Source organism: Notechis scutatus, chromosome 4 (genome assembly GCF_049901735.1).
Source record: "Notechis scutatus isolate UNSWTSFEM ecotype Mainland chromosome 4, rNotScu1.2, whole genome shotgun sequence".
In the NCBI taxonomy this organism is placed as follows: Eukaryota; Metazoa; Chordata; class Lepidosauria; order Squamata; family Elapidae; genus Notechis; species Notechis scutatus.
The window spans coordinates 97,003,931-97,025,804 of record NC_142012.1 but is presented as its reverse complement, the minus strand read 5'-3'; the positions used below and the strand labels follow the sequence as shown (position 1 = coordinate 97,025,804).

General features: G+C 37.3%; 1 protein-coding gene across 1 annotated transcript; it reads right to left on the bottom strand.

Moving 5' to 3' along the window:
• Positions 1-1,482: 1,482 nt before the first annotated feature.
• Positions 1,483-21,049, bottom strand: LOC113424878 (lipase member M-like). Its single transcript, XM_026686759.2, is given in 10 exon segments — positions 1,483-1,716; positions 2,987-3,052; positions 4,719-4,790; positions 5,669-5,815; positions 7,554-7,690; positions 9,454-9,563; positions 10,678-10,876; positions 11,089-11,182; positions 20,842-21,006; positions 21,008-21,049. Coding segments are annotated over 10 exon segments (1,266 nt in total).
• Positions 21,050-21,874: the final 825 nt, after the last annotated feature.

Below are 21,874 nucleotides of genomic sequence, written 5' to 3'. Positions count from 1 at the left end.
TGCGCCACCTTTAGTTATGTGCGCTCCGCTCTCTGGGCATCTCCGTGTGATCGTGACCCTGTCCTTTCCACCTGGCGCCCTTGCTGCTTTCTGGCTTTTTAGCGACCGGCTTCGCGTTTGGAACACGTTCGCGTTTGGAGTTGGTTTGGGGACTACAAGGCAGCATCTGCGCCTCTTTCCAGGTGCGTCTCTAGGCTGCTTCCGGAGCTACGGGACGCTCTCCATTGCCTACCGGCCCTTCTTCCTTGGGCTCCCTGCCGTGGCGTACACCCACTTCCTCCTGCAAATTATGCCTCGCAACTCTTCTCTCCCTTTCCTCTCGCTCCAAAAAGATTGTCATCGTATCCCACCGATTCAGGCTTCCAGCCACGTTGTGATCCACTAGTGAGGTTGCCATCTCGGATGGAGGCATCGCAGTCTCCCTCTCTTGCTCGCTCTGAACTTCGCGTGGACCAAAATAAAAAGATCGCCCGCCGTCATGTTTGGAGCTGCCACTTCCGCGTTTGGAGCTCCAAATGGCGGCGGCACTCCAAACACGGAAGCGCCAGCTCCAAACGTGGTGGCGGAATGGGCAGAAGGGAAAGCAACAGCGGCGGGTGCCAAAGGTGTCTGCAGCAAAGGTGGGAGTAGGGAGCTCTCTGTGCTTCGCCATGATCACCCGTTAGGAGCGGCTGTTGGCGAGGATACAAGGGGGGGAATTAAGTCACCCCAAAAAAAGACAGCCTAGCCGTTTTTTCGGGGCTCAAAAAAAAATAAGGCCCGGCCTTATTATGTGAGAAACACGGTAGTAGCCAAATTTGAACATTAATCAGTTCAATAATGACAGTCAGGGTAATCAGGTTCGATATGAAATATAAGCTCCCATTATATCAGCTTTAAATTTTAGTCCAGTTTTGTGGGCAGCTTTTCATACGGATGCTTTCTTTATCCTTTGACAATCTCCCAGTTTCCCATGGAAAGTTAGGAGATGCCTAACTCCTGCAGATTTATGGAGAGGCAAAGCATGAGGAATACAAAGAGAAGTTCCATTGGATAAGTAAATACATCCTTACATCATTTGGGAGAGAGATCTTGGCATGTATAGTATGGAATTACTATTGGAAAATTCCTATATTATGGGAATCTTTCTATTAACTACTGACTAGGCCAATGAATGAAGCACACGTTATGTCAGTGTTCAAATCAGATTTATTTATTTAAGAAAACTTTCAAACCCGCCTAAACACTAAAAGTCTAGGAAGTTACATTATTTATAACTTTAGGATCTACATTAAATTATCAGTAGGAGCTAGACTTAATTCTTCAGTAGGAACGAAATACACAATGGTTCATAAATTGTGGAAGAAGAACCAATTTTGAACACAAATCAGTAGAATAATAAAGACAGTCAACATAAACCCAGGAAACAAAAAATACTTGAGTGTCTGGTACTTTCACGTGTACTGTATAATGAGGACAGTGAAATTTTAATTCCAGGTGGCTTCATAGATATTTCTCCATTAGGCCAAGGATGTCCTTGTATGCACGTTGGTGAGCATCAATGCCCCAAATAAAATCCCAGTGAGTCCAATCAGGGAACCCCTTATTATAGACAAGATTAGTTGTTCGAGACCATAATTGTGCTATTTCGTTCGGACGGCAAACCCAATCCTGTCCTCCACTCCAAATAGCAACTGGCACAGTGATGGCTTCTATCCTGTAGAATGGTGGAGTTTTCTGAGGAAAGGAAAACACAGTGAGAAAGTTAGAAATTCTCCTAGAACAAAATTCAATACAAGGGTGGGAATTACACTAAAGGACTTCTTCCGTACAAGAAGTATCGAGAGGAGCCCAAAGAAATTCTGAATTTGGGTAATGAAATGTCGTAGATACTTTCAGTGCATTCCTTGTTTTGGAAGCATAATTTTAAAAAAAATTTAAAAAGAGCACAGATATATTTTCTGCCATTTCTGCTTAGTACTCTTTGTTATGTTGTCTCTGATTCAAACCACTTTTTAAATTTTGTATTCTGTACTGTACTAACTGCAGGCTGTATCCATATTGTATTTATATTTAAAAAGTGCTCAAAGTCCTGCAGATAATATAGGAATTCTCCTTAATTTCCCCACGCCTATCTCCACTCTTCTGGGCACCCCACCTGTAGTGATCACAGAAAAAAATGTGTGAGTTCTCTGTCCTAGACAAAAGATCAAAAAAGCATCAGGGTCAGACAGAGTGACTCCTTGTTTGAAAGCAGGTGATGAACAACCAGCCCCCATCTTCAAACAGCTGTTTAATAAATCACTGTGTTTTGTCCCTTCTTGCTTTAAACATCTATCATCATCACAGTTCCTAAGAAACCCTCCATCAGGGAGCTGAATGACTACAAGCCATCTGACATCCATAGTCATGAAGACCTTTGAGAGGTTAGTGCTGGTCCACTTTGAAAGTCATCGCGGATCTGCTGTTAGGCCCCATGCAGTTTGTCTACTGAGCAAATTGGTCAACAGATGATGCTGTCAATATGTTCTTGAATCTCCGGGGACCTGCGCATTGAAGTTTTTAAGGACTTCAATGCCATCATTCCAGAAATTCTTCACTACTTTAGAATGAACTGAGTCCTCAAAAAATGACCAAGGGACAGTTCCCCAGGGATTCAAGATCATATTGACAGCAGGTGTAATGTTCTCCCCATATCCTTCCATTTCTATCCCAACTACTTTCCTGAAAACACATGTATATTGCTTTCCAATAAACAGAAATTTTTTACTTGTTGGGATTTTCCAAAGCAATGGGAAGTTTTCAAATCAAAAATACTTTCAATTAGTTATGCTTTATTTTTAGTTACCCAGGATTAAAGTATTTTATGGAATAATCTGATAGTTTGGCAGAAAACAATCATTATATTATGAGTTTTAGGAATCAACTGTTCATTATTTGTCTTCTTTCCCATGGAAAAATGCAACAAATTCTACATTAAAAACTGTCAAAATCCAGCACAACCAACCTGGTGATAAATATCTTTGTTCTTCAAGCCATAGTCAAAATATCTGAAAAGCCCACTTTTCATAAGCTAGAATAAGAAAGAAAACACAACAGAGACATAAGTAGAAAACATAAGTATGTTTTCTATTATAAAAATAATGATAATTCTAAAGACCAAAAGGATGCAGAACATCCTCCAATCATATTTTGTTACCATCTAAGGGGAGTTAACTCCAATGAGAAGACATTGACACAATTCACAGATTCTATAATTTCCATGAAGTTACTTACTATCATACAGCCAGCAAAAAAACCAGTCAAACTGGATGTAATATAAAGATTTTTCAACCTAAATACAATACCATGTGTCTTTCCAAAGCCACTGTCAGCCATTTTGTTTATGTTAAAAATGGTGGACGTTTTTTCATAAATCTTCTACTTTCCTAACTACAAAATGACCAATGAAAAGTTCAGGTTTTCACTCCAAAACATTCTGGAATGGTTGACCCATTACTTTATATACAGTTTAGTTTAATTTAGTTTAGTTTAATTTAGTTTAGTTTATTGTCATTGCACCTTGTACAACAAAATCAAACACCATCTCCAGTGCACATTGAAAATAAAACACAAATACGCATCCTTCACTCTCCACACATTGAACCGAAAACCCCCAACACGGCACCAACACTGCACTATACAGCAGAATTCAAAAGAGCTAGTGCCCTGGGATAGAAGCTGGTACAGTTATTTACACCTAATATGTAGCCTTGATGTTTGCTACATGGACGTCTCTGGGTAGATGGGTGGGTCAAAAAGGTTAAACCCCTGTGTCCCTTTCCCCCCTTTTTTACATACATCAAGGCATAAATGTTTTGTTTATGTTATAAATGGTGTGCATTTTTTCATAAATCCTAAATCTTACAAATCAATTCATAATTTTGACTTTCCTAACTACAAAATGGCTAATGAAAAATTCAAGTTTTCACTCCAAAGCATTTTGGAATGGCTGACCCAGAACTTTATACACAATTATTCACACCTAATATTTAGCCTTGATGTTTGCTAGGTATTAGGCATGCAGAATATTTTCTCCCTTAAAAGACATTTCTGAAGTTTTATTTAAAAAAACATTTCCAAGTAGTTATGAGAAAACCATATTTGTATGTGCATTCATGGACATCTCTGGGGTAGATGGGTGAGTCAAAAAGGTTAAACCTCTGTCCCTTTTTTTACATACATCACTGGCCAAGGCCAGTGCAGTTACCTTCTCCCCATCTATCTTTAATACTCAAGATAACTTAAAAATCAGTGTGGCATCTAGGTGTCTAAAAAAACTCATTCACCTTTGGATTAGCCAAAATGTGTTTATTAATTAGCATATGGCATACTATACATGGACTAGCAATATATACATATTAACATTTCACTTAGATTAGTAAAACAATGAAATATAAATGATAAAAATATCTATGTTCAAGTTTTCTTTTCTTAACAGCCTTTTAGAAGAAGGACTGAGATGTGCAATAATTTTGAAAGACGTTTTCCATCATTAAGCAAATGTTGTCTTCTGTTAAGAATTTGCTGAATTGATTTAATCAACAGTTCTCCTAATTATTTACTTATCTGGTTTTTGTCTAATTCTTATTGTGGTTCTCAACAGACTACTGTATGATTATTTTTACCTGACCACGGGGATGTTTTTATTAAAAGATGAGAACTTGTTTGTTGAATTCAATCATCAAAATGAATCTTACCTGGCCCAAGTGGATTATGTGTTTCACCGAAGTATAATCTGGGAAATGTGAGATATACACATCAGAACGGCTCTAGAAATGGTAAAGAAAAAACTGTTTAGAAGTGTTTTATATTTCAAAAGGCTTGTGTGAACTGTACTGTGTAAAAGATGAGAAGCATCTAAAGCTAATTTTGAGTGAATCACTCAGTAATTTCATGCGAAGGAAGGGAGGGAGGGAGGGAGGGAGGGAGGAAGGAAGGAAGGAAGGAAGCAAGCAAGCAAGCAAGCAAGCAATCAAGCGAGGGAAGGAATAGATATCCAAATGAAATATGAAGATCGTGTTAAATTATCATTAATAATCCAGAAAGTTTCTATTTATCTTTCAGTGACAGAAAAAGCATTGAAACAGCGTTACACAGCACACTAAAGGACAATAAGCACCATTGGCATTATTTTTTAATTTTGTTTTCATCCAGAGACTCAGATCATAGAAATACTTGCAAATGTATATCTGTATTGTTGAGAATCTGAATCAAAAGTTCCACACATTCACATACCCTTGCATACTTTCCCAATGCAAATTGAGATTCCAGGCTAGGACTGAATTAATAGAAACAGAGAATTGTGAAACTGAAACAGATCACAAGGATGCCCTTTATTAAAGACTGAAGGCATGTTCCATGTGATCCTACCCAAGAACTACAATCCCCATATATTATCATTCCTTCAAACCATGGTTCACAAGCCTATTAAGCCTTGGCCAGTCCAACTTGGACACAGTTGTCAAACCTCCTGCAACATTTCTGCCAGCATCCCTCATTTAGGTCAAATGGGAACTTTTTTAGGAAATGTATTTTGTTCTGCAAACTCTTTATCCTGGACTATTTCACTCTTTAACTATATAAGTGTGGGGGCATCCTAGAAAAAGCTTCATTTTTGTTAACATTTTGAAAAACTTCACTTAAATACCTTATTTAAATTCTTCAGATTAAATCCACTAATTAGAGAAAGTGCTTGTCTGCAGAGTTCATCACTCAGTTGTTGGCCACATTGTTGGGTCAGAGCTGCTCTCTTGCTTCGACTCAGCAGGCTAAATTCCTTCTGCCCGAATATGAACTGCAAAACCAAGGAATCCTTTTTCCTGTGAATCTTTCCAATGGATGTCTTAAACAAACTGGCAAAATAAGAATCTTAATATTCTAAAATCCTTACATTAAGGGGAAAAAAAAAAAAAGCTCCAGGCTAAATTTTTATATTTTTGAGATTCTTCCCATTTCAATTATTTTTTCCAATTTTCAGATGTGTAAAAGAACTTAGTCTTGCTCTTTAGTTTCTTTTTTCTTTTTTAATGAATTTTCTATAAAATATACTGGTAGAAAATATACAAAATACCAATTTTCTATATTTTAGAAGAGTAAACTCACCTCCTGGGTAAAGGCAAAAGGAAAGAATGGCTGGGTGGACTGAACATTAATACTTGAACTGCTATAAGTCCATGTATTTGCCATATGCTAAATAAATAAAATCTCCTTACAAAGTCTTGAATTCATATCTAGCATAAGAATCTCCCACTGGCAATTCCAGTGGTTTCTGTTGTTCCTTAAGCTCAATTTTGACTTGGAGAACTCCCTACAGTTTTCCTGGCAAGATTTTGCAAGTAATTTGCCATTGCCTCCTTTCCAGGATTGAGAAAGAGGGACTGGCCCAAGGTTATCAGCTGTCTTTGAGCATGAGATACGACACATGACTCTCAGTTTCTAGCTTAATGCCTTAACCGCCTATCAAACTGGCATTCTGAAGCAGAGGTGGTACTCAGCAGGTTCTGACCAGTTCTGGAGAACCGGTAGAGGAAATTTTGAGTGGTTCGGAGAACCGGCAAATCCCACCTCTGACTGGAGATTTTACAGTTTTTCCCCTGCCACGCCCACCAAGCCACGCACACAGAACCAGTAGTAAAAATTTTTTGAATCCCACCACTGTTCTGAAGGCAAAATAAGAAGTGGATGACAACTAATCAAGGAGAGAACGAACCTAGAACTGAAGAGAAATTTCCTGACAGTTAGAACAATTAAGCAATGGAACAACTTGCATTCAGAAGTTGTGGGTGTTCCAACACTAGAAGTTTTAAAGAAGAGATTGGACAAAATTTGTCTGGAATGGGACAGGATTTCCTGCTTGAGAAGAGGGTGGGTCCTTTCCAATTTTATTATTCTGTTATTCTAATTCTAGTTCCACACATTAAAATGCACATTTTGGGACAAGGCTGTAAACAAATGGGTACTTGCTATTCTAGATCAAATCATGCCAATCATTATATAATTCAATCAAATAAATTCTTGCTTCTTTATTTGTTTGAATTATATCCCACCTTTCCTGCTTCCATATTTCCCAACAAGATGAAATCAACAAGTAAGTCTGCATGGCTGAGGATAGACACAGTGCAGTGATTCACTTAACAATTGTGGCAAGAAAGGTCTTAAAATGGGACAAAACTCATTTAACTACTGTCTTGCTTAGCAACCAAAACTTTGGGATCAATTGTGGTCATAAGTTAAGGACTAACTGTATTGTATTAAAATTTAAGACAGAGTTAAACTACACTTGTAAAACAACCTAACTAGCATCTAATAACTGAGATCCAGAATACAACCTATATGAAATTATAATGTAAACACTAAAATTATGTTAAATCTAAATTATATTTAAAGTACAACAGTGGAAATTTATCTAAAACTATTAATATCTGCAAAGTGGTAAGCACTCGCTTTACTGCTCTGGAAAGTCTATCCTAACCTTAAGTCCCTAGTGAAGATTTCCAAGGCTTTGGTGATACATTCAACTTTAATTCACATACCTTGATTAATACTTCTGGCAAACGTAGTATTTGTAGTACGGGACTTATGGCTTTCTGTAATGTGTATGCAGGACCCAAGGCAAAAAACATTTTTATTTTCTCAGCCAAGTGTGGGAGGACAGAAAATCCAACATAAGCTGTGAACACAAAACATTTTAGCACCTTTTTAAATGCAGAGGAAAGTAATTATGTATTTACAGGCAAAAATAGAATGTATGTAGACTTCATAGGACCACCTCATGCAATATGTAAAAGTCAACAATTAGGGTTTTTTTTAAGTCCTTTATGGTTGACACCATCAGCTACCTAGGTTGATGTCAATAAACTTTATAATCCCTTGGCTTGGGTTATGAACTGACCGTTGCTTATATTTTTAATTGTTCTTACAGGGAGCACAGGGTGGTTCTAACTTGACAATAATTCTATGAGCTAGGCTGAAAGACAATGGCCAATATTATTCACTGAACTTTATATTCTCCTAAATGAAGGAGAAAATATGGCATTGGTTATGGCAAGCAAAACATCTCCCTGCCTGGATTTCTTTCCTATGGAATTAGGAAATCATAAATTATGCAGGCTCCCCCATGAGAATACTTAGAAAAAGTCAAGGAATATTGGTAAACCTGGGAAAAGATACCAGGAGATGAGCATAGACTCTGGAAAGCAAGGCCAATATAAGATAAATCCATAAAATTAACTTGAAAGTAACTACGTCCATAAAATGCTTTCTTTGTTATTTCACACCATTGTTTTTATCCATTGTATCACCTCATGGAAAGCTCTTGTGTCTGACCTTGAATATAGAATAGAATAGATAGAATAGAATAGATGTTTAACTCATTCATATATAATATGAATCATTGATATATTACTCCTTCTACCCTCAATTCAGGAATTCATCTCAGGACTCAATGAGGGTAGGGAAAGAGGCTTCCACTTTTCATTCTGAGTTTGATGTCATCAGAAGTGTGACATGAGCTAAAAAGGGATTCCAGCTGACTTTAATAAAAAATAATTTTCTAACTGTTGAGAGATACTGTGAGATTAGCAAGCTTGAATTAAAAATGGTATTGGCTAGGCAAAGACATAGTCATCATGAGTTATCTGGAGAGAAAAAGATCAGGGAAGATGAAAGAAGGAAAATATGAAGCAAATAAAACCTATCAACTAGAGTTTGGCTCTTTTCTGAAGGTGTGGGATGGACTTTTACATTCTAGGCTCTAGAGCCATGATGGAGAACCTATGGCACACATACCAGAGGTGGCACACAGTGCCCTCTCAGTGGGCATGCACACCATCACCACCTGCTCTTCTGGTTTCTGGGCATGCCAGCCAGCTTGTCTTTGTAGCGCCGGAATACCAAAAAACGGCCTAGAAAGTGGTCTGAAAGCAGCCCGGAAAACGACCCGGAAATGCCCACAAAACAGGCTCTTTTTCAGGCTGTTTCCCCAGCTGGTTTCAGGCTGGTTTCCAGGCCATTTGCAGGCCATTTTTCAGGCTGTTTTTGGCCCAGAAAATGGCCTGAAAAATGGCAAAAAGCAGGTCATTTTCCAGGCCGTTTCCCAGGGTGCATGCATGCACATTCCGGTTTGGGCATTCAGTGCCGAAAATGTTCGCCATCACTGCTCTAGAGTGTAAAACTCTAGACAGCTCAGGATGGGGGGAATGCACATATTTGGTATTGACAGTTAAATCATTTGGTCATTGCTAAGATAGCACCTCCTTCTTCAAGCAGCCAGAAGAAATTTCAACACTGACTCAATAACTCTGACACCAATTTGTGGGGGGGATAGGATATATCTGGTAACAAGTTTTTCTCTGGAATTGGTTAGTGATTTTACAGACATCACCGAAAGCAGGGAAACCTTCCCATAAAAGGGTTGGCAAATCATCAACCTACCTATTAAAGATCCCACAGCATGACCAGCATAAAAAATTTTCTGCTGTCCAGTTTTCTGTAGAATAAACTCTGTCATGGCACTAAGATCATAGATGCCCATTTCATGGAAACTGCAAATGTAAAGATGTCATGTAAAATATAAGTTGTGTTGTGTACTAATCAACTCAGAATTCTCCTGTGAGGCACAGACTCGATGTATATTACTTTGGACACATTATGCAAAGAACTGGAAAGTCTTTAATTTGGGGAAAGTTAGGGAAGAAACAAAAGAAAAGCAATTACAGCAGCAATTGGTGAGTATTGGGACACTTGAATGACCAGATTAAATACAGATCATCTTGGAGAAAAGCTATCTATCAATGCATCCTATCATGTGCTCTGGTTTTCCCCCTTGCAAATCATTAACAAGTATATTTAACCAACAGAATATGCAAACAACAAATTGATCTGGATGAAGAGAAAATAAAAACGTTTTCTAGGACAGCAAATTGCTAACTGCAACAAAACAAGTTTGAATAAAATTGTCAATTAGCAATCACAATAGTATGTAATTGAATGTAAGAAGAGATACAGGCTTCCTTGACCGATTAAACCATGATTAATCCATTGTTAAGGAAGAGATGAATGAAGAACTTTTGGGCTGAATGGCCATGATCTAGTTTTCTATACCATACCGTTCAGGCCTAAAGTTTGTCACTGCTTCATTGATGCCAGCCATGGAAACAAACAAGAGTATATTGAAGATTACAAATACTTGTTTCTTGATGGCTAAAGCAGCAGTTAAGGTCTCTACATAAAATTATCCCTTAGAATCACCACATCTGCTCAGTTTCAAAGATGCATTTCCTGGAACTATTGATTGAGAAGATGGCAATCATCCAGAACATTACTAATGGTTCTGTATTTAACAAGCTTTTTGGCTGGGGTATGGTAATGATACAGTTAATATCACCTTCTCTAACACTAGCAAATGGATGAGATCTATGTCCAGCCCATCCTGAATTTGGTCAACTCTTATCTACCATCTATTTGCTTTGACTGTCAGAGTAATTCATATTTTCTTAGAGAGCTTTAGCATGCAATAAGCCTATAATCATTTGTACTTCCTGAATTCCTGGTTATTTGCAATGGACATTTTTGAACTGACCTTTGAATTGATTAATTGGTTGAATAATCAATTGACTGATAACCAGCTGGAGTAAGTGCTACATTTTAAATACTAACCTGAAATTCCAAAATTCTGTTTCATTAACCGAAAGGTGCTTGTGTCTTCTAGACCAAGAGTTTCCTCTGTAATTTCCAATCCATACATCATATTCAGCATCTGCTAGTATGAAGCCCAGGCTCTGGTGGGGCAAATTTGATATCCACACACTACCTTCCATAATTAGTCCATGCATTAATAATATAGCAGACTTGCTGCCTGAAAAAGAAAGAACTTCTTACGTGAGATTCTTAATAATAAGGTTCATAGAATCAGAATGGCATAAAACTGTGTTGGATGGGAAGTGACATTTCAATACTGTTTTTCTTCAAGGAACACATGAAGAGGGGTTGATGTGAGCAAACACCACTGCTCTGTTTCCCAAAAAGTACCCAGACCCTTAATGTTTGTTTCTGCTTTTTTTTTTTTACCTCCCAGAATTCTGTTCATATTTAGGTAATAGCCATCTTCTGTAAGGATGTCGTATTCTTCACAACAATATCCCCAATATCTGATTCTTTCACTCTGCAAAGGTTGAAAAACAAATTTATAATGTAGAATGGATTGTGGTACAATGAACATATGTTGGCCAACCCAAAAATTATCTAGGAAATGATTACTTCAAGAAAATACTTAAATCATGGCTGAATTATTGAAGATTTTTTTAAAAAAAAATTCAGATATTATTGAGTCAAAATTAATGTCAGGTGATTATATGGATATATTGAGTTTTCTTGTCAACACGTGGAATGTCCATGGTCTGGGGTAAAAAGTCAAGATGATGGCCTGTGATCAGACTATGTTTTTGCATAGCAGAGCTTTGAACCACTGTTGTGACTGCCATCTTGTTTTTTTTTGGCCATACCCAAATATGGCAGCAATTAAGAAAAAATTTGGCATTGCCTCCTTCTGAGATGCTTTGTGACTTCTTAGTCTGCATAGTAATCTGCCTTCCCAACCTGAATTAACTTCAAGGCCCAGGAACATTCAAGTGTTGCCAGCTCCTCAGACAATAAGAGTATGCTTAACCAAGAATATTTAACATGAAGCAGAATACTTAAGATGATCTGGAATGCAAGCTTCTAGTCATCTTACTCATAGGTGGAACTAAAAATGAAAATTTCAACAGAAGGAAGCCTGGTAAAGACTGATCGCTGAGCGCTGACAGCAATTAGTCAGCACTTCCTCCCCCTGCTCCTTTGGTGCGCCCAGGAAGAAAGACTATAAGACTAAAATGCCAGCCCCAACTCAGACTTGTTTTTCTATGGAACTAATCCCACAGATACATGTCTAGTGATTCCCCGAAATCTAAAAGACCCTTTTCCTCCCGCACTCTCTCTCTCTCCCTTTCTCTCTTAGTCTTTTCTTTCTCTCTATAATAATTATAAATATAGGTGTAAAGGCAAATTGCTTATTATAGTTATTAGGGTTTACTGATTAGAGTCTCTTGAATATACAAAAATTTTAAGGTCTGTTAAATAGGGTTGACTCAGATTAATTGGAACCTTAAATATTAATATACATTATAGGATAAAGGTATATATAGAGTGAGAAATTCTAGAGTTGTTTGTTAGCTTTAAACAAGTTTGAGTTGATATGGTATTGATTTATTTGGGGTAAAATATAATTAACTCTGGTATATAAACTTAGTATAGAGAATAATATATAATACATAATACATAATACATAGTATTTGATAACGCTCTATTGTATAGTATCTGATAACACTTTATTGAATTGGAATTTAAATTGCCTAAACGACAAATTGGGCTGAAGAAAGAGATCTAAAATAACTTGGTGTGTAAGCTTAGTAAATAGACTTGTAATCACACTTAAGGGGCTATTACATCGAATGGTGATTTGGGATAATATTCTTAACATTGTCCAATTGCAAAAACAAATCTTATCAGAGATGACTTCCACAACAACCACGGCCCTGAAAACGGGAAGGAAGAACACCCAGACCTTGACGACAACTTGGGCAACTGCCTCCCCAACAATGCAGAAAACTATAGAAGAGACCTTGACAGGAGAAAAACAACCAACCGTCACTAATGCTAATCTACAAGTGACACTATTATCCCTGCAAGAATCAATGTCTAGAATGCAGGAGATTATGATTAGGAACCACAATGAGACCAGAGCCGATATTAGCGAACTGAAGGAAGAAATGGGTAAATTAAAAGAGGAGATGAGAGCAGATATACAGAAAGTTGAAGATAAGGTTGGGACAATGCAATTGGCCATGGAAAGAACTGAAATAAAAATAAAAGAAATAGAGAGGAGGACAGAACGAGCGGAGAGGAACCTAGAAAGGACTGAGGAAGACTTTAAAAATGTTAATAGAGAAATGGAAGATTCCTTGGTCCAACTTGAGATGGACAGAGCAGCGGCATACCTAAGGTTCCAAAACATGGAGGAATCCAAAAATGAAGAACTAGAGCAATTAATGGCAGGTTTGTTGGCTGAACTAGTTGAAAAAGAGAAAGATGACTTACTCAAAGAATTTGACAAAGTCTATAGGGTGAACACCAGTTACGCAAGGCGTCACAATTGCCCAAGGGGGATCCATATCCGCTTTTCAAGAAGATGCGTGAGAGACCTAATACTTAGAATGGCCAGAGACGAGAGAATATTATATAAGGGCAAAGAGATCATAGTTCTTAAGCAGATTCCAAGAAAAGTGAGGGCCATAAGGCAAGAATATAAATTTTTAGCTAATTATTTAAACAAAAAAGAAATCTCATTCAAATGGCTAATTCCAGAAGGGATGTTAATATCGTGGAAGGTAAGAAAAATTAAAATAGATTCAATAGAACAAGCACAAGACTTCCTAGAACAGCTAACAACCACGGAGGATCAACACACTAGGGAGGAAACCCAAAGGAACATGCAGGAAGATCGTAACCGCCATAGGAACAAAGAAGAAAGACCCATCCAAACTCAAGGGAAAGACAACTTACAACAAGAAAGAGAAGAAACAATCCCATATCAACCACAAGAAGAGAGCCGTATAGTTACGAGACAAAAAGCGAGGCAGACTTAGGTAAATGGAGGAAGGAAGGAAAATTCTTTCCATCAATATAAACGGCCTAAATTCAAGAACTAAAAGGAAAAGGATTCTAACCAAACTAATAAAACAAAATGTTGATATAATTTGCATACAAGAAACACACATTAGGAAAAGTGAGGAGAAATTCCTAGATTGTCAGAAACTGGGAAAATTATTCACAGCACCAGCAGATAAACACAAAAAGAAAGGTATTGCAATATATGTGAGAGATGACTTAAAAGCGGAGTTAATCTGGGCGGACCCTGAAGGAAGAACTCTGGTGGTACAAATCTCAATTAATGGCATTACATTTTTACTGGTAGTAATCTATGCCCCAAATGATGATCAAGGTAAATTTTTCAAACATCTCCACCAAAAAATAATAGACTTCGAAAAAGGCAATATTTGGCTGATTGGCGATTTTAACTCTATTGCTGACTACCAGAAGGATCACAGTAACATGAGTAAGAACAAAAAAGGAAAAAGAGAATTTTCGAAGCCATGTAAGGATATGATGAATGAAATGAATCTGGTAGATATCTGGAGAAAACTAAACCCAAAAAAAGAACAGTTTACTTATTATTCTAACCCACACAAAATTTGGACAAGAATAGATATGGCTTGGATAAACAGTGAATTAATTAATGAAGTCAAAGATAGCGAAATCTTACCAAATGACTGGGCTGACCACAACCCAATTCAAATAACCTGGAGAGGTAGAAGAAAACCAAAGAAAAGATGGACTCTTAACACTCACTTAATAAAAGAAGAAGAATATTAGAGATTACTATTAGATTATTAATATTAGAATATTGAGAGATTACTGCAATTGATTGTTTGATATAATATTGGCTATATAGATTACCCAAAATTGTTCCTCTAATTAATTCAATCAACGTACTATTTTAACAATCCTACCATGCCAAAAAAGAAAATCCTACGTCAAACCACAACCTAAAGAGAAGATGATCCCCACCAATGAACCACAAGACTCCTGCACATGCCTTAAATGCTACAAAAATCTAAAGGATAATGAAAACTCCATCAAATGTTCTCTGTGTAAAAATACACTCATCATGACTGTTTGGGATTACCTGAGCAGATTATTCAATACCTAAAATCATCCAATGAGTTTCCACATATCTGCAAATCATGCAGACCCAAACTGGATCTGTCTGAAAGAGTTGATACCATTGAAACCATTGAAACATCCCCTACCATCGAAACCATTACAACATCCCTCAACATCATAGTAGCATCCCTGGACGCCGTAAAAGAAAGAATATCCAACCTTGAAAAAAAGGACACAACGCAAAAACCTGAACATCCAATAGCTACAAACCACATCTCTACCAATCAACCACAATCCAATCCACAACCCAATCCACAAATAAACACAACCCAGACAAATATTGATATCCCAATTCTCATCAGAGAAGCCGTTGAGCGTGAACGGAAACGTCCAAACGCCATCTTATTTGGTCTAGAAGACATCAATGTCAATGATGACATCACAACTGTCCGAAACATCATCAGAAATTATCAAGCATCAACCATCTCCGCTGATGAAATACTTGACATTTCCGCATTGACCGAGAGCTCAAAAATAGAGACGGCTCTGTGGCCCCACGCTTGTGCAGGATCATTTGCAAAAATGAATCAAGCAAACGTAAATTCATTTATACTATAAACTCACTCGCCAAAACCAACACCATCCATAAGAACCTCCGTTGCCGCCCTGACCTAACCATACAGCAACGTGCCCGCTCCCGTGCACTCCGCATCGAACTCAAAAACCGTCTAGACAATGGAGAGAAGGACCTGTACATTGACTACCATGCTGACTGTATCAAAAGTAAACCACTCAACCCAATACTCAGCTTTTACCCTCAACCACAACCCTACCTCAACCCATCCACCATCACCCAAGACTAGGCACGCACGCCCCAACTACCTCAATTCCAACTACTGCCGGCCTTAAATGCAAACTACTCAATGCAAGAAGCCTCGTGAATAAAATACCTGAATTTCTCTTCCTCCTAAATATGGCTAACTTCGACATTATATTTGTCTGTGAAACATGGCTCAATGCATCTCTCCCTGACTCCATTACCACAGTAAGAGACTATCATGTTTACAGATCAGATCGTGAAAATCGTCGAGGAGGTGGAGTTGCTATATTCTATAAAAATCCTTACATCTAAAAAATATCCAAGTTACCCAGGAGTTTGCCCTTCCTGAAACCATCATCTGTGAACTATCCTCAAATATCACAATTCGATTCTTACTATGTTACAGAGCACCTGATTATGACATCGAACATGTAAACAAGCTAAATACATTACTAACATGGGCTGCATCCTGCCCATACCCTTTTATCCTTCTTGGTGATTTCAATCTACCTCATATTAACTGGACCCTAAATGATTGTACAACTGAAATCATACACACAACCTTCTACAATGCTATTACAAATCTGGGACTGGAACAACTAGTAACCAACAACACTAGACTAAACAACTGCCTCGATCTCATCTTCTGCAACAGTTTGAACCTAATCTACGGAATACAATCTAAAGAACCCTTTTCCAGTAGTGACCACAATATGATCAACTTTTGTCTCAACATACATCCACACAAAAATCACCACAATGATGTAATCCCCTATTGTAACTTCAAAAAGGCAACTATGATCTTATAGACAACGATCTCTCATCCCTTGATTGGCAATCTCTATTCACTGGATGCAATACCGTTGAAGACCATTATAACATATTTTTACTTGAAGTCAAAAGAGTCATCAAACTATATGTACCAACAACAACTCCCAAAACAAAACAAAAAAGCAGATTACCCATATCAATAAGGAAACTTCAATCCAAAAAGAGATCACTCTGGCGGAAAAACAAATCTGGTCACGTTGCCAATTTCAAAAACCGATACAAAAATCTATGCCACCAGATAAAGACCGAATGCGCCAATTATCACATTAAACAAGAGGAAAACCTTCTAAGCACCAATTCCACCGCGCTTTTACAATTTTGTAAACAACAAACTAAAAGACTCAAGGTCCATCCCTCCTTGATAGGACCTGATGGTAAAGACTGCAACAACGACACCATTAAAGCCAACATCTTTAACACATTCTTCGGCTCAGTATTTGTAAACAGCAATGGATCATGCCCAATATTTCCTAGCCGTACCACAGATAACAACAATGATCTAATACATATCGATTTCACAGAAGACAATGTTGAAAAAGCAATATGCAACCTAAAACCATCTCTATCTATTGGACCGGATGGAATATGTGCCTACTTCTTAAGAAAGCTATCCACTGCCATAGCCAAACCTCTAAGCATAATCTTTGAAAAATCTTTCAGGACCAGCTCCTTGCCTAACCTATGGTCACAAGCCACAGTCATCCCCATCTTCAAAAAGGGAGACCCAAGCCTAGTTGAAAATTACAGGCCAATCTCCTTATGCTGCGTCACCTGTAAAGTCATGGAATCAATTATTAACCAATCCATCATCCTTCACTTAGAGACAAATAACCTACTCTCCAATAAACAATTTGGTTTCAGAAAAAACTATCCTGTAATCTGCAACTCTTACACTGCAAAAACATATGGACGACACAACTCGACCAGGGCAAAACAATAGACGCAATCTACATAGACTTCTGTAAAGCCTTTGATTCAGTGGTACACGACAAACTACTCCTAAAAATAAAATCCTATGGTATCTCTGGACAACTGAATAACTGGATAGAAGCATTCCTGTCAAACAGACAACAAATGGTCAAAATCGGGAGCGTCCTATCAAATCCAGTACCTGTCAATAGTGGTGTTCCCCAAGGCAGTGTTCTAGGACCAACTCTCTTCATACTCTACATAAACGACCTCTGTGATCATATTAAGAGCAATTGCGTTCTCTTCGCTGATGATGTAAAGCTGTTCAATACCACAGACAATACTGCTACCCTACAAAAGATCTTGACTATGTATCCGAATGGTCAAACAAATGGCAACTTCAAATCTCAACAAATAAATGCTCTGTCTTACATATTGGCAAAAAAAATCAGAAAATAAAATACAAGCTGAATAGTCAAGATCTTGTTGATGACCCAAGCTCTGTAAAGGACCTTGGAATACTCACCTCTAATGATCTAAGTGCTAGAGCACACTGCAACTACATAGCCAAAAAGGCATTAAGAGTTGTTAACCTAATCCTACGTAGCTTTTCTCTGGTAATATCACACTACTAACCAGAGCATACAAAACATTTGCTAGACCAATACTCGAATACAGTTCATCAGTCTGGAACCCACACTACGTATCTGATATTAGCACAATTGAGAAAGTCCAGAAATATTTCACAAGAAGAGTTCTCCACTCCTCTACTCGCTGTAGAATACCTTATGCCACCAGACTTGAAATTCTAGAACTAGAAAACCTTGAATTACGCCGTCTTCGGTCTGACTTAAGCATGGTATACAAAATCATACATTGCAATGTCCTACCTGTCAATGAATACTTCAGCTTCAACCATAACAACACAAGAGCACACAATAGATACAAACTCAAAGTAAACCGCACCAAACTTGATTGCAGGAAATACGACTTCAGCAATAGAGTGGTCAATGTCTGGAATACTCTACCCGACTCTGTAGTTTCTTCCCCAAACCCCAAAAACTTTAACCTTAGACTGTCTACTATTGACCTCACCCCTTTCCTAAGAGGTCTGTAGGGGCGTGCATAAGCGCACCAACGTGCCTACCGTCCCTGTCCTATTGTTTCTCTTATTCTTTTATTTTTCTTATATGTAAACCATTTCATGTATTCACAACTATGTATACATTTATACTTATTATCTTGTAAACAATTGGCAAATCAAATAAATAAATAAAATAAATAAATATACTAACAAATTGAAAGAAGAACTGAACTTCTTCTTAAAGGAAAATAATAATGAACTAACTTCGAAACAAAATATATGGGACACAATGAAGGCATTTATAAGAGGAACAACAATCTCTTACAATGCTATGAGAAACAAAAGAAAGTATGCCCAACAAAGTAACCTACAACAAGAAATTAAAGATTTAGAAACCCAACTACAAAAGAACCCCAAAAACCAAAGAATACAGAACCAGTTAATAACAACTAAACACAAACTAAATTTACTGGAACAAGAAAAATTGGAGATTAGTCTGAAAATGACTAAACAAATCTACTTTGAGCATGCAAACAAGCCAGGGAGATGGTTAGCCCACAAACTTAAGAAAACGAAAGAAAAAAGATTGATACACCAATTAATGGACAAGAGGGGCAATTTGCAAGAGGAGATAGAGAAGAAAAAAGAGATCACTTTTAAATACTTCGGGAAATTATACAAAAAGGAAGAAGTCTGTGAGGACAAAATAATGAAATACCTAGAGGAAGCAAATGATAAAGCAATTGGAGAGGAAGAGATAGAATTATTAAACAAAAATATAACATGGTCCGAACTGAAGTCAGCAATAGAGAAGCAAAGTAACAATAAAGCGCCAGGACCAGACGGGATACCTGTAGAACTTTACAAAACAATCATAGAACAAATTGGACCACTGATGCTGGAAGTATTCAACGAGGTACTCCTAGCAGCCAAGATGCCGGACTCGTGGAGGGGAGCTTTAATTTTGCTGATCCCGAAGGAGGACCTAGACCATAGACTTATTAATAATTATAGACCAATCTCGCTCCTGAATGCAGATTACAAACTATTCTCTTCTATAATAGCCACTAGATTAAAACAGGTTTTAAACACACATATCCATGAAGATCAAAATGGATTTCTCCCATTTCGACAAATTAAGAATAATTTAAGAACAGTGATAGACATTTCAGAATTCTATGAAGCCCATCCGGAAAAACAATTTGCATTTATGTTTTTGGACGCTGAAAAAGCATTCGACAATTTAAATTGGCATTTCTTAATACAAAAAATATACAATATGAACCTCGGCACCAGATTCGAAAACATCGTCACTACAATTTACCACACCCAACAGGCAAATATTCTAATAAATGGGGAACAAACTGGCCCGATAAAAATAGAAAAAGGGGTAAGACAGGGTTGCCCTCTCTCCCCCCTGCTTTTCATATTCGCCCTAGAATCTCTTTTGACGTACATTAGGCAAAATTCGAGAATTAGAGGACTGAGGATTAAATCAGAAGAGTATAAAGTACAAGCCTTCACTGATGATTTGGGTTTTTTTCTGGAGGAGCCCATAGAAAAAGGACATAACTTATTAGAAGAACTAGAACGATTTGGAGAAGTCGCAGGATTTAAAATTAACAGGGGAAAAACGAAATTAATGACTAAAAATTTAACAGGAGACCAGAATAAAGAGCTAGAGACAACAATGGGAATACAGGTGACAAAAAAAATTAAATACTTAGGAATTTGGCTAACTCCACAAAGCAAATCATTAAAAGAAAACAACTATGACAAACTTCTCCAACAATCCAAGAAAGATTTAGATTCCTAGAGTAAGTTACAACTTTCCTTATTGGGCAGGATTGCTCTGATTAAGATGAATATTCTGCCAAAATTTCTATATTTATTCCAGACAATTCCAATCAAATTAAATAAAAATTTTTTTTATGGAATTAAACAAGATAACGCTGAAATTTATTTGGCAGGGGGAAAAAGCTAGGATTAACGTAAAAGCCCTACAAGATTTGAAAAGCAGAGGAGGGTTAGCCCTGCCAAACTGGGAAATATATCATACGGCAGCCACCCTATTATGGATAAAGGAATGGGTGAATCTAACCAACAAAAGAACACTAATATTAGAAGGCCACGATATGCAGAAAGGATGGCATGCCTTTCTGTGGGAAACTGGGAAACCCAGGCAATCATATTTCCATAGGCATCTTATCAGGGACTCTCTATTAACCAATTGGAAAAAAAGTACGTAAAAAACTCTATCTAAAAATACCAATTTGGCTATCTCCAATGGAAGCGATAGTACACCCTAATAATTTGGATATAACTAAAATGATTTAAGAGAAGGGAGTAGGAGCAGGTCAATCCTGTCTAACATAGTTGGATGGGTACAGATTACAATTCTAAGAGTTCAACTTACTATATTCATAAATGATTCAGGATTCATAAACGTTTTGCCATTCACTTCTTCTGAACTCAAATTTCCTTGGGTAGCTGTCATAGCAATCAGCATCCACATGGTGAAACATCTATAAAACAATGGAGTAATTACCAATGGAAAAGGACATGTTTTTCTGAAATATATTCATACAAATAAATTCATACCAGATATACCTAATAAAAAGCATTATGTAAAAATGCTAAATGAGAAAGTTGGTTAACTACAGATATTTCTGCTGGGACAATAAAAGTTTAACCTTTGAAGCAGTCATGTAGGAATTTCAAAGGACATCACTACTTTAATAGTTTGAGTTGAGTGCTTCAGAGCAGCAAAGCTCTGAAAAGTGCTCCTTTTAAATTCTTTAAGTCCTGTAATCTTTACAGCCCTGATGATTTATGTGTAGTCACACAATCATAAAATGTAATGAGAGAGCCAGTTTGGTCTAGAAAGTAAAAGATTGTGAGTTCAAGTCCCACCTTAGCCATGTAAGCCAGCTTGGGTGATTTGGGGCAAGTTACACTCTCTCTCAGCCCAACCCATTTCACAGGGCTGTTATTGTGGGGAAAACAGGAGGAGAAAGGTGTGTTGGATGTGTTCTCTGACTTGAATTATTTGTAAAAATAACAAAGCAGAAAATAAATAGATGATAGATAGATGGATGGATGGATGGATGGATGGATGGATGGATAGATAGATAGATAGATAGATAGATAGATAGATAGATAGATAGATAGATAGATAGATGAATAAATGTAAAACAATCATCCATTTTAGTATAGACATGACTTTAAATATAAACCAGTTAAGATGTTGCAGCAGGCTGGGTGGGTAGGGAGACAAAAGAAAGAAACAAATGAAGTCAGCTGGAAAAAAAATTATATAATTAAGTATATATCAAAGAAGCTAAATTTGGAAGATGAAGAAAAAATCTCAATGTAAATGTAATAATGACTATAGCCTGGAAATAGACTAGATATTTTTTTTACTATAGAATCTTCTGCAATAATTTTAT